At 41.6% G+C, this 11,216-nt stretch overlaps 1 protein-coding gene across 2 annotated transcripts in view; it reads left to right on the forward strand.

The window, feature by feature from the left end:
* The window catches only part of Dcbld1 (discoidin, CUB and LCCL domain containing 1), a 94,504-nt gene that overhangs the window by 52,408 nt on the left and 30,880 nt on the right, over window positions 1–11,216 (forward strand). For both annotated transcript variants that reach the window (XM_026787501.1, XM_005363619.3), the window contains exons 3-4: window positions 8,158–8,292; window positions 10,725–10,776. In XM_026787501.1, coding sequence (XP_026643302.1) covers window positions 8,158–8,292; window positions 10,725–10,776 — 187 coding nt within the window. The remainder of the gene's footprint in view (window positions 1–8,157; window positions 8,293–10,724; window positions 10,777–11,216) is intronic.

Here is an 11,216-nt window from a genome sequence, read left to right on the forward strand (position 1 = left end):
TTGGCCTATTAGCTTATGCATGTTTCTAGCTCACTCTTATCTCTTAAATTAACCCATTTCTATTATTTTATATTTTACCACAAGGCTTATGGTTTGCCAGAAAGGTTCCAGCACGTTGTCCCTGGCTACAGCTACATGGTGTCTCTCAGACTCCACCTTCTTTCTCCAGCATTCAGTTTAGTTTTCCCCGCTTACCTCTATTCTGCCCTGTGCAGGCCCAAAACAGCTTTTTTTATTCATTAACCAATAAAAGCAACACATATACAGAAGGACTTCCCACATCACCTCCCCTTTTCTGTTTGAATAAAAAGGAAGGTTTTAATTTTAACATAGTAAAATTACATATAATAATACAGTTATCAAGCAAGAATTATAACTACACTATTTATATCTACTTTATCTTTTATTATAAGTAAGGAAAACTATAATTATAACCATCTTCTCTTAAACTCCATCAAAGACTACAAAAGGATATAATATTACCTAAGTTAACAGGAAGTGCATTGTAAGCAACTTCCAAAACTCTAGAATTGACAGATACATCTCGCTACCTGTATAGTCACCCAAAGTTCTTCTGTACCATTGGGGTATCCATCTTCAGCCTATAGGCCCATAGTATCTGGAAGACTTTTCCATGAGGCAGGAAATTTCAAAGACAGTTCTGCCTATATTGACAGTTTGTGAGTCACTATCTTTTGTATCTTGCAGAATGTCTGACAGTCTCTTTTGTGAAACAGAAACCCTGAAGGACAATCACACCTTCTTTAGGCAGCTTCCGTAGTCATTTTTCTGTGGGTCCTGCAGATCCAGTTCATACAGCATAACATAAAGCAGTCCAGGCAAGAGCAATTCCTTGCCCACATGGCTAACAAGCTCCATGAAAGAGCCTCTTCGATGCCCATTGTCTTCTTGAAGTAAATTGGTGCTGCCAGGAGCACACATGTCTCATTATCATGAAAAATCCCCAGTTTTTAAGACTTTTTAAATGTCGTGTTCCATAGGTCTTTGAAAGGTTTTAAGATTATCTGTCTAACTGAAATATATCTCTGTATATCTAGAAAACCTAACTAATATGACTACAAGCTTGACCATTATAGATGATTATCTATTAACCTATATTTCTTAATTATACATTGCATTTTTAAATGAGCTGCACAAACACAATACCTTGATCAAGAGCAGAAATATACAAATAGCAAAATTGACCTTAAATTCATATCAATAGACCAAGATCCATACCAATGCAAATCTCTATAGCATATCCCCATTTAAATATAAACAAACATTTATAAACAGTATTTGGGAATATGGACGTAATTCTCTCCAAACTACTTCCTGCTTTTTGTTTGGTGAAGTATTTTTGGTGGTCTTCACAACCACCTTTCGAGGGTCTTGGTCTATGAAACTACATTAGTCTGGAAGAAATTCATAGGTTCTCATCTTCTGTGGAAACAATAGAAGAACCTCTTTTCCAAAGCAACAAATTCCTAGACCCAAATTTTGAAATCAAGATACCTTTAACATATATATATTGTTTTAGCTTAGCGGCCCATACAATGAAATGTCTCTCTGTACTTAGCTCCTTCACAGTCAAAAAGGTCAAAGAAAACACAATAATATTCATAATTCAGACTCTGTGTATATTCCATGTTGATGTGGCTTATTTTTCTTACTCTATTACTTTTTGTACAAGTTTAATACTTATTTTATTATCTTGACTCCTTTAATCAATGGCTGTCTGTACTCTTTTATATTACATTTACTGTCTCTTTACTCTTCTTTCCCCCAAGCCTACGTACATTTTTTAAACATACTCTATCTAGTTTAGAGTCTGAAACTGTCCTATTGTATATCTGAAATCCTTTTCTGTCCAGGAGCACTTCTTAAAATGCTAAGTGACATTACTAGGCTGCTTTGCCTTTTGGCTCCGCACAGTCCAACATGGCAGAGGCATGTTCACCACTTCTGCGATCCGTGCACACTGCCCCAGTTCCAGGTATGCAGTGGGTCTATGTTGCGCCACTAAGCAGATTGTAAGACTCTGCTCACAAACCCCATGCAATTCATGCTCAGCCTCCTGAAAGAGCCAGAGTTTGTGCTGGCAGCATGGCCCAGGAAGCTGCCCTCTTGAAACCGTGTTCTTTTTTTCTTTTGCTACTGCTGAATCAGGAAGACCATTCTTAAAGGAGCTGTGGCACGCCGCCAGTAAACAGAGCAAGCTCTGTTTTCTATATTTTTATTTTTTTGTGTGTGTGTCTAGAATTTCTTTTTAAGCTTTCTCAGGTTTTACGTGGATATAGTTGACCATGCTGGTACTTTAGTCTGTAGTAGGAGGCTACTAGTTTGCTCCTGGCTGCTCAGCCCCAAAATAACCACATAGATACTATATTATTTCCAACACTACTTGGCCTATTCGCTTATGTATATTTCTAGTTCACTCATATTTTAAATTAACCTATTTCTATTATTTTATATTTTACCACAAGGATTGTAGTTTATCGGCAAGCTACCAGCTGTGTCTGTCCTTGGCTGTGGTTATATGGTGTTTCTCTGACTCTGCGTCTTTCTCCCAGCAATCAGTTTAGTTTTTCTCTGCCTACCTCTATTCTGCTCTGTGCAGCCGAAGGTTATTCATTAACCAATAAAAGCAACACATATACAGAAGGATTTCCCACATTACGTATCTATAATAAAAACCTGCTTAACCATATCTTGGAGTAGCCATGTCTTCTGTTTATACAGCTTCTTGCCTATGGGAAGGAATCTGCAGCTGTCCTGCCTGGGAACTGGGTGATGATTTGGGTGCCTTGCCCAACAGGCTGCCTTGCAACAGCCCCATCCCCACCCCAAACTCAGCCTCACTCATGCTGTAGTCACTGAGGAAATCAGGAAAGCCATTCTACGTGACATCAATACAGAGAAAGGTTTCTCATACTTCCTCTAGGATGCACCCTTGTGCGGCGTGCTAGGACTGAGAGAGATTGGTGTCTGCCATCAGGGTCATTAAAGGACAGTGCGCTTGCCTTCACTTTCTCTGAACTTTTTCCAGAAATGTCTGTGTGCTTATCATAACTTTGGCAGGATAAAACCAAATTATAACTTTACAGTTGCATGTGTTTGGCTTCTAGGGAATTATATAGTGTACAAATTTGTGTGATGACCTGTAGTTTTATCTGTTTTTGGAATAAGTGGTCAGTTTTGCAACATTTCAACTCCTCATAAACTTTTTTTAATTTATTTATTTATTAAAGATTTCTGCCTCCCCACCACCGCCTCCCATTTCCCTCCCCCTCCCCCGATCAAGTCCCCCTCCCTCATCAGCTCAAAGAGCAATCAGGGTTCCCTGACCCGTGGGAAGTCCAAGGACCACCCACGTCCATCCAGGTCTAATAAGGTGAGCATCCAAACTGCCTAGGCTCCCCCTAAGCCAGTACGTGCAGTAGGATCAAAAACCCATTGTCATTGTTCTTGAGTTCTCAGTAGTCCTCATTGTCCACTATATGAAAGTAGACAGAGACAGAGACGCACATTGGAGCACCGGACTGAAATCTCAAGGTCCAAATCAGGAGCAGAAGGAGGGGGGAGCACGAGCAAGGAACTCAGGACCGCGAGGGGTACACCCACACACTGAGACAATGGGGATGTTCTATCGGAAACCCACCAAGGCCAGCTGGCCTGAGTCTGAAAAAACATGAGATAAAACTGGACTTGCTGAACATAGTAAACTTTTAAAAAGTGAAATTGAATTCATTTGGGATGCCAATTTAGATGTGTTTGCCTCAATTTTTTATCAGAGTTCCTTGGGGTGCTGTGGAGAGTTAGCAGAGACTTAGTGTTAGCAGTTTGGAGAGGATTGCACCTGGGTAGGGGACATGGGTAGGGGAAGATGCTAACTGACTAACTGCTCTGAGTTTCTTTGTTCTCATTCTTTGGCTTATATGCCAATATACTAACCTCTGCAATTGGCAAATACATTTATTTCAAACACGTCATACAACCTGGGAGTCAGACACTGCCCGTGACTGGCATAAACCTACAGAAATGCCTATTGTATTTCATAATTGGGCTGGTTAATTTTTGTTCATGTGACAGAACTAGAGTCACCTGGGAAGAGGACTCTCAATTAGAAAACTGCCTATCAGTATTGGTCTGTGAGCAATTTCCTTGATTAATGATTGATGGGAGAGGGCCTAGCCCACTGTGGGCAGTGCTACCTCTGGGTAGGGTGTGCATAAGAAAGAAGCCAGCAAGCCATGGGGAGGAAGCCAACAAGCAGCATTCTTCCATGATCTCTGCTTCAGTTTTTTTTTTTTTTTTTTTTGGTTTTTCGAGACAGGGTTTTGGAGTCTGTCCTGGAACTAGCTCTTGTAGACCAGGCTGGTCTCGAACTCACAGAGATCCGCCTGCCTCTGCCTCCCGAGTGCTGGTATTAAAGTCGTGCGCCACCATCGCCCGGCTTCTGCCTTGAGTTTCTGCCTGCTAATGGACTCTGGCTTCCGGACTAAAATAAAACCTTCCCTCCTCAACTTGCTTTTGTTCATTGTTTTATCTCAGCAGCAGAAAAACCTAACAAGGACAATCGTGTAAGGATAAATTAGTTAACTGCCTGTCTTTAATATTTATAAACTGTTCTTAAATTGGTAAGAATCCTAGTTATCCATGACATATGCATGTTTCTCTTACTCTGTTAAAATATCCTGACCAAAGCAGCTTAAGGGAGAAAGGAATTCTTTTGACTCACTGTTCAAGGACCCACGACTGGGAAGTCCTGGCAGCGGGAGCTCAGGGTAGCTGGTCAAACCCCAACTGAAGTGTGAAAGCAGAGAACAATGCACCTCATGCTCAGGTAGGGAAAACAGAGAACAATGCACCTCATGCTCAGGTAGCCCTCTGAGCAGTCCGTTACCCAAGGCTAGGGAATGGTGCTCCCCAGCTTAGGAGAGGTCTTCCATCTCAGCCTAATCAAGGTAATCCCTCAAGGGAATGCTCAGAGGCTTGTCTGTTAAGTGAGTCTAGAGCCTGTCTAGTTGTGAATCATTATTAACCATATGCTAGCAAGTATTTTACCACTGAGTCACTTACATCCCCAGCCCTTGGGTTCTGAGGCATTTCCCTGACAGGTATCCCAAGCTATCATCGAATTCCAAAGCCTCCTGCCTCCTCTTGTCAAGTGCTGAGATTACTACCGTGAGCCAGCTCTGATACACAGTTATTTCTTTACTTTGGCACATGTCAATTCTTTCTTCTGGTATTTCAAAGAGAATACATTTTAAAAAACTGTTACACATGTCCTTTTTTTGGGGGGTTGGCTTTCACAAATCATTATAAATGAAGATCATTTCAATGCAGGCAATATTTGAAGGACAGAATGCACTCTGCTAGAGACGAAGAGGGGAATTTGATATTGTCTTGCTCTAGACACAGTCTAAATAGAAAACATGCATTTTTTATTAAAGAAGGACTCATATAGAGCTCTTGGCATATGAGCTATTCTAAGTAGCCTGCCAGTATTATATCAGGGAATTATTAATATGTGATGAGGGCTTGGAAAGAGAGAAGTGGGAGCTGGAAGGAGGGCTCAGTTGACAGAGTGCCTACCACAGCATGAGGACCCAAATTGTGATCTCCAGTAGCCACATAAAAGCCAGGCACTTCAGCTCATTGGCCACACAGCCCAGCCTAATCCATACACTCCAGCTTCAGTGAGAGACTGTAAAAGATAGAGGGTTTGAGAGATGACTGCAGTTAGTAACACTTGTTGCTCTTGAAGAGGACCAAGTTCAGTTTTCAGCACCCACATGACAGTTCACAAACATCTCTAATTCTAGTTCCAGGGGATCCAATATCACCTTCTGGTCCCTATGGTCACCAGGTATGCATACACATACATACATGCATGCAAACACTCAAAATATATTTTTGATAGGGGGCTGGAGAGATGGCTCAGGCGTTAAGAGCACTGGCTGCTCTTCCAGAAGTCCTGAGTTCAATTCCCAGCACCCACATGGTGGCCCACAACCATCTATAATGAGATCTGGTGCCCTCTTTTGGCATGCATATAAACAGAACACTTTATGCATAATAAATAAATAAATCTTTAAAATAAATAAATATATCTTTCATAAAGTCAAGAGTAATAGAGAAAGACACACAAGGTTGAGCTCTGGTTTGAGCTCTGGTTTCTCTACCCATGCCCAGGCATATGTGTGTCCACACTTAACGCATGTACACTTACCAAACACACAAATTTAATGGATGAATAGGGCCAAGAAGTCATTGTACTTGGATTTCACTATAGCTTAGTAATAGGGAACAACAGAGATGTAGGACAGGAGAGGGCCCATCTCTCTCTATCTTCAGAATATGGAACTTGGATGAGACAGGAGAGCAGTCACATCCTTCCTGCCAGGACAGGATGTTGGTTAGTTGGATTCCTATCTACAAAATAGGACCATTTTGATCCTATTTGGGATAGTGATTACTATTGATTTGATTGGTTATTTCTTTCTACATCTCTTTTTTCTTAGCCTGATTGGTGTAGCTGCTGATCTTGGCTGCTTCTATACTGTTTTAAGAGAAGTTGGTGAAGACTCTCCCTTCAAAACTTGCTGGGCATGGAGGTATATGCCTTTAGTCCCAGCAGTCAGGATGAATCTCTGAGAGTTCTAGGTCTACACAGTTAGTTCCAACCCAGCCAAGAGTATACAATAAGACTGTGTCACAAAAGGAAAGGAAAAACAAAACCTGCTTGTGGAGCCCACAAAATGGTTCCTTGACTAAGGTGTTTGCCACCAGTCCCATTGGCTTGAGTTTGGTCCCCAGTACTCACACGGAAGAAAGAGAACCAAATCCCAAAGTCCTCTGACCTCCACATGCACACTACAGAATGCAGGGCCCTATTGGACTTTACTTAAGTAATTGTAGGAAGGATTTTAGTTTTTGTTTTATATGTAGTCTAATTTTGCCCTTTGAAAGTTTATCAATATTGCGACTGCTTTTCAAGCAATTTCCTCTAGAAATGGTTTTATAGCCATTTTTCATTGTTCTGTGGTTTGTTTGTTTGTTTGTTTGTTTGTTTTTGGCTAAGTCTTATTTTGTAACTCAGGCTGGCCTTGAACTCATGGCAATCTTCCTGCCTCAGACTCCTGACTCCTGGTGTTACAAGCATAAGCTACCACACCAAGCTAGAAACATTATTACTCAGTGAATTAACAGATTTACTTTGGTTTATTTGTTCGTTCATCTACTTGTTTGCTTGTTTGTTAGAGACAGATTCTCATTCAGCATCCCTGGTGGCCTTGGAAGTCTCTATATAGGCCTGACTGGCCTGAAACTCACAGAGATAACAACATACCTGCCTCAGGAGTTCTGGGATTCCATACCTTGCAAATTTATAGTGTTTGCCTTTAGAAATCACTTTAGAAACTCAGACAGGAGGATTGGAAGTTCTAGCCTAGGCTACGTTCTAAGACCCTATCTCAAAAGCAGGGAAAAACATCACACTTTTGTATAGACTCCGTGGCACGAATCAAAACATATTTTGTATTAAGACAGAAGTTAATGCAAGAGGAAAATGTGAACAATGCATATGAGCAAAAAAATAACTTTTAAATTGTATTTATTTATGTATTATGTGTGTGGGTATATGCATGCCACAGAACTCAATGACGGTTAGACCTCAACTTAGAGAAGTTGACTCTCTCCTTCCACCTCATGGACTTGGTGACAAGCACTTTTATCTGTGGAGCCAAGCCATCTCATCAGTCCAGTATCTTTTTTAAAATCATGCGTTGGGCATTGTATTTTCATCTAGCACCTCCTCTGAAGTGGTTCCTCTGAGCAAACTTAGTAGGTCCCTAGAGTATATTCTCTATGACAAATTTTTCCTTAATGTATTTGACGTCTGTTGGTCTTTTTCCAAGATCAAAACCCATCAGTAGGGTTGCTCATAATGAACAACCTCCAACTTCTTGCTTGTCTACTCCACCCCGGGCTCAGCAGTCTAATCAGATTTACAGATCAGTCTCTGTCAAACAAAATTCCAGATGGATAAGAATTATCAATTTTATGTGTGTTGTAGAGTATATTCGTCTCTAGACAAATTTTCTTTGTTTTTTGTAAGTTTTCAAGTGTGCCACCCGTGTGCTTTGTTTCCAGGCCCATACTGTGGGAGTTGGGCTGTTCCCATAGAACTCCGGGTGAACTCGAGTGAAGTGACTGTCCAGTTCCGGAGCGGATCTCACATTTCTGGCCGGGGATTTCTGCTGGCCTATTCCAGCAGTGACCATCCAGGTACAGCAGAAAAACCACCCTGTGTATACAAATCCTATCTGCCTGAAGTGTCTTTCTGCTCCTTATCTCTTCCTCTGGACAGAATTGTGGTATCAGATACAGCTGTAAAATGTGAGGACAAGATGGACATGCCTTAATCCCAGCATTCTTGAGTAAGAGGCAGCCTAGCAGCTGTGATTTCAAGGTTAGTCCAGTCTGCTAGTGAGTTTCAGGCCAGTCAAGGCTAGGAAGTAAAAGCCTGTCTTGGGAGAGTGGGGGAAGTTCCTGAGGACAGAGTGGAAGAGCTCGTTTGTAAGTAGTTGGTCCTATAATGATTCCTTGTAGAGCATATGGTGAGTGGATCCAATGATGCACTTGAGATGGAGTAAATCTTGTGTCCTATAAACTTTGATTGACACATCTTTGGGGGAAATTCCCCCAATCCTGCTGTGGTCTGGCTTCTCTGATGTCCTTCCCCAGAGCCTCCTTTCTTGCTCAGTAAACAAATGTTTTAACTAGTGACCCACACACCTGGCACACCAGCTTCGGGACTGAATAGTAGCAGGAGGAGAAGTCACTGTCGCGCAACATGCCGTGTCTGGGAAAGAAGGGAAGAGAGCGTGAGTGCTGAGGAGAGAAACTGTTGGCTTCTTCCTCAGCCTCATGTGGTGCAGAGTCTTCACCAGGTGGCCCGCACCATCACCATCCAGGGTCACAATGTGCCCAGCGTTCTAGCTGCCACTCCCCTTTGGCACAAATGTGCATGGAAGGGATGTGCCACTCATTTCCTTCAGAGTAGCTTAGATGTGATTGGCCATCATGGCCAGTGTTTCCCATATGTTTATTCCTTAAGATTCTTAAAAGATGGGCTCAGAGGTTTGATGTGGGATTCCCCCTCTGTATACCATTGGTTAATAAAGAAGCTGCTTTCAGCCAATGGCTTAACAGAATATAGCCAGGTCGAAAGAGATTTATAGAGAGTAGGCAGGGTCAGAGAGAAGCCATGTAGCTGCCCGCAGGAGACAGGCTCACTGGAACCTTGCCAGTTAGCCATAGCCATGTGGTGGTATGCAGATACACCACTACATGGTGGCTCGATCATCTATAATCGGATCTCGAGCCCTCTTCTGGTGTGCAAGCATATGTGCAGGTGGAACACTATATACATAATCAATATCAATCAATCAATCAATCATTTTTTAAAAAAAATTCTTAAAAGATTCCTGGAGAGAAGGAGCTTTTGTCAGGAATGTAGGGTATTTGGGGAACTATTTTGCCAACTTAAATAAGTATGTTCCCTGTAAGGAACTTCTGTTTTACAGACTTGTTTCCAATTGTTGTTCATGATTATTGATCATGAGCCAGCACACACTTTTAATCTCAGTACTCAGGGGGCTGAGGCAGACAGATCTCTGTGAGTTTGAGGGTAACCAAGCCTACATAGAGAAACCCTGTCTGCTGAAAGAAAAAAGAAAACCAAGTTAGAAGACCATTCATCAGCATCTCACTGTTCTTGATAAACTTCTTCTATGTCACTGAGCGCCACTGGCCAGAGTGTTGGAATTGAGATGTCCTGAGGAGCCGATCACTCCATTGATATTGTGCCTAGGTTCTAACTCCAGCACTATATGAATCTAGTCATGATAGCATATACCTATAAGCCCAGCATGCAGGAAGGAGAGGCCAGAGGACCAGAACATGTATCTTAAGGTTTCTATTGCTGTGAAGAGATACTGTGACCATGGCAACACTTATAAAGGAATTTAATTGGGCTGACTTATGTTTTTAGAGGTTCAGTCCATTATCGTCATGAGGGGACATGGCAGACATGGTGCTGGAGAGGTAGCTGAGAGTTTCACATCTTGCACAGACAACAGGAAGTGGTCTGAACCACTGGGCATGACTTAAGCATATATAAGCCCCCAAAGCCCGCCTCTACAGTGACATACTTCCTCCAACAAGGCCACACCTTCTAATAGTGCCAGTCTCTTTGGGGACCATCTTCTTTCAAACCACCACAACATGTCAAGGTCATACTCAACTACACAGTGACTTTGAGACCTGGACTACCTCAGACTTTGTCTCAAAAGTAAAATAAAATAAAAATTTTCCTGAGGATGTTTTTTGTGAACTGTAATGGGCTTTTTAATGGCTTTTCTCCTGACAAGGATATTGTATGCGTTATACCTGCAGGTGTCCAGTGCTTACTGTTAGAAGTAGATTCTGTTATTGTTCTCAAGACATTAACGCTGAAAGTCACCATCGGTGACAGGTCAGGAAAAAGAAACTGATTGAACACTGGAGACTGTAATCTCAGATATTATTTATTTTTAGACAAATCCAAATAACATGATAATGCTTTCAAAGTTTACTTTATCTCTAAAGAAATATTTAGGAACAGGTGGCCTGGTATCTACTCACCTGCTAATTGCACTTCTCTTTATCTGTAATAGATTTAATAACGTGCTTGGAACGAGGCAATCATTATTCGGAGGAAAAATACAGGTAAATATGTGTCCTGAATTATTTATGTATAACGATAAGGAGTATTTGAGATATTCCCAAAAGGCAGAGTCTGCAAACCTTTTGTCTAGAACTACACTGTAAATAGAGGTTTTGTAGGCCAAGAGTTTCCATTGCAAGGACTCATGAAATCTCTGTTGTGTTGAAGCAAAAAGGCAAAGGTAGATGATGGAAACAAATGTTAGTGTTATAATAAAGTTTTATTTAGAAGAAAAAGTCCAGGCTAGAGAGATGGCTCAGCAGTTAGGAGTACACAGTGCTCTTGCAGAAGACTGAATTTGGTTTTCAGTACCCACAGTAGGAAGCTCACCTATAACTCTAGCTCCAGGAGATCCAATACCCTCTTCTGACTTCAGAAGACTGAATTTGGTTTCCAGTACCCACAGCAGGAAGCTCACCTATAGCTCTAGCTCCAGGAGATC

This window comes from Microtus ochrogaster, linkage group LG9, assembly GCF_000317375.1.
Source record: "Microtus ochrogaster isolate Prairie Vole_2 linkage group LG9, MicOch1.0, whole genome shotgun sequence".
NCBI lineage: Eukaryota > Metazoa > Chordata > Mammalia > Rodentia > Cricetidae > Microtus > Microtus ochrogaster.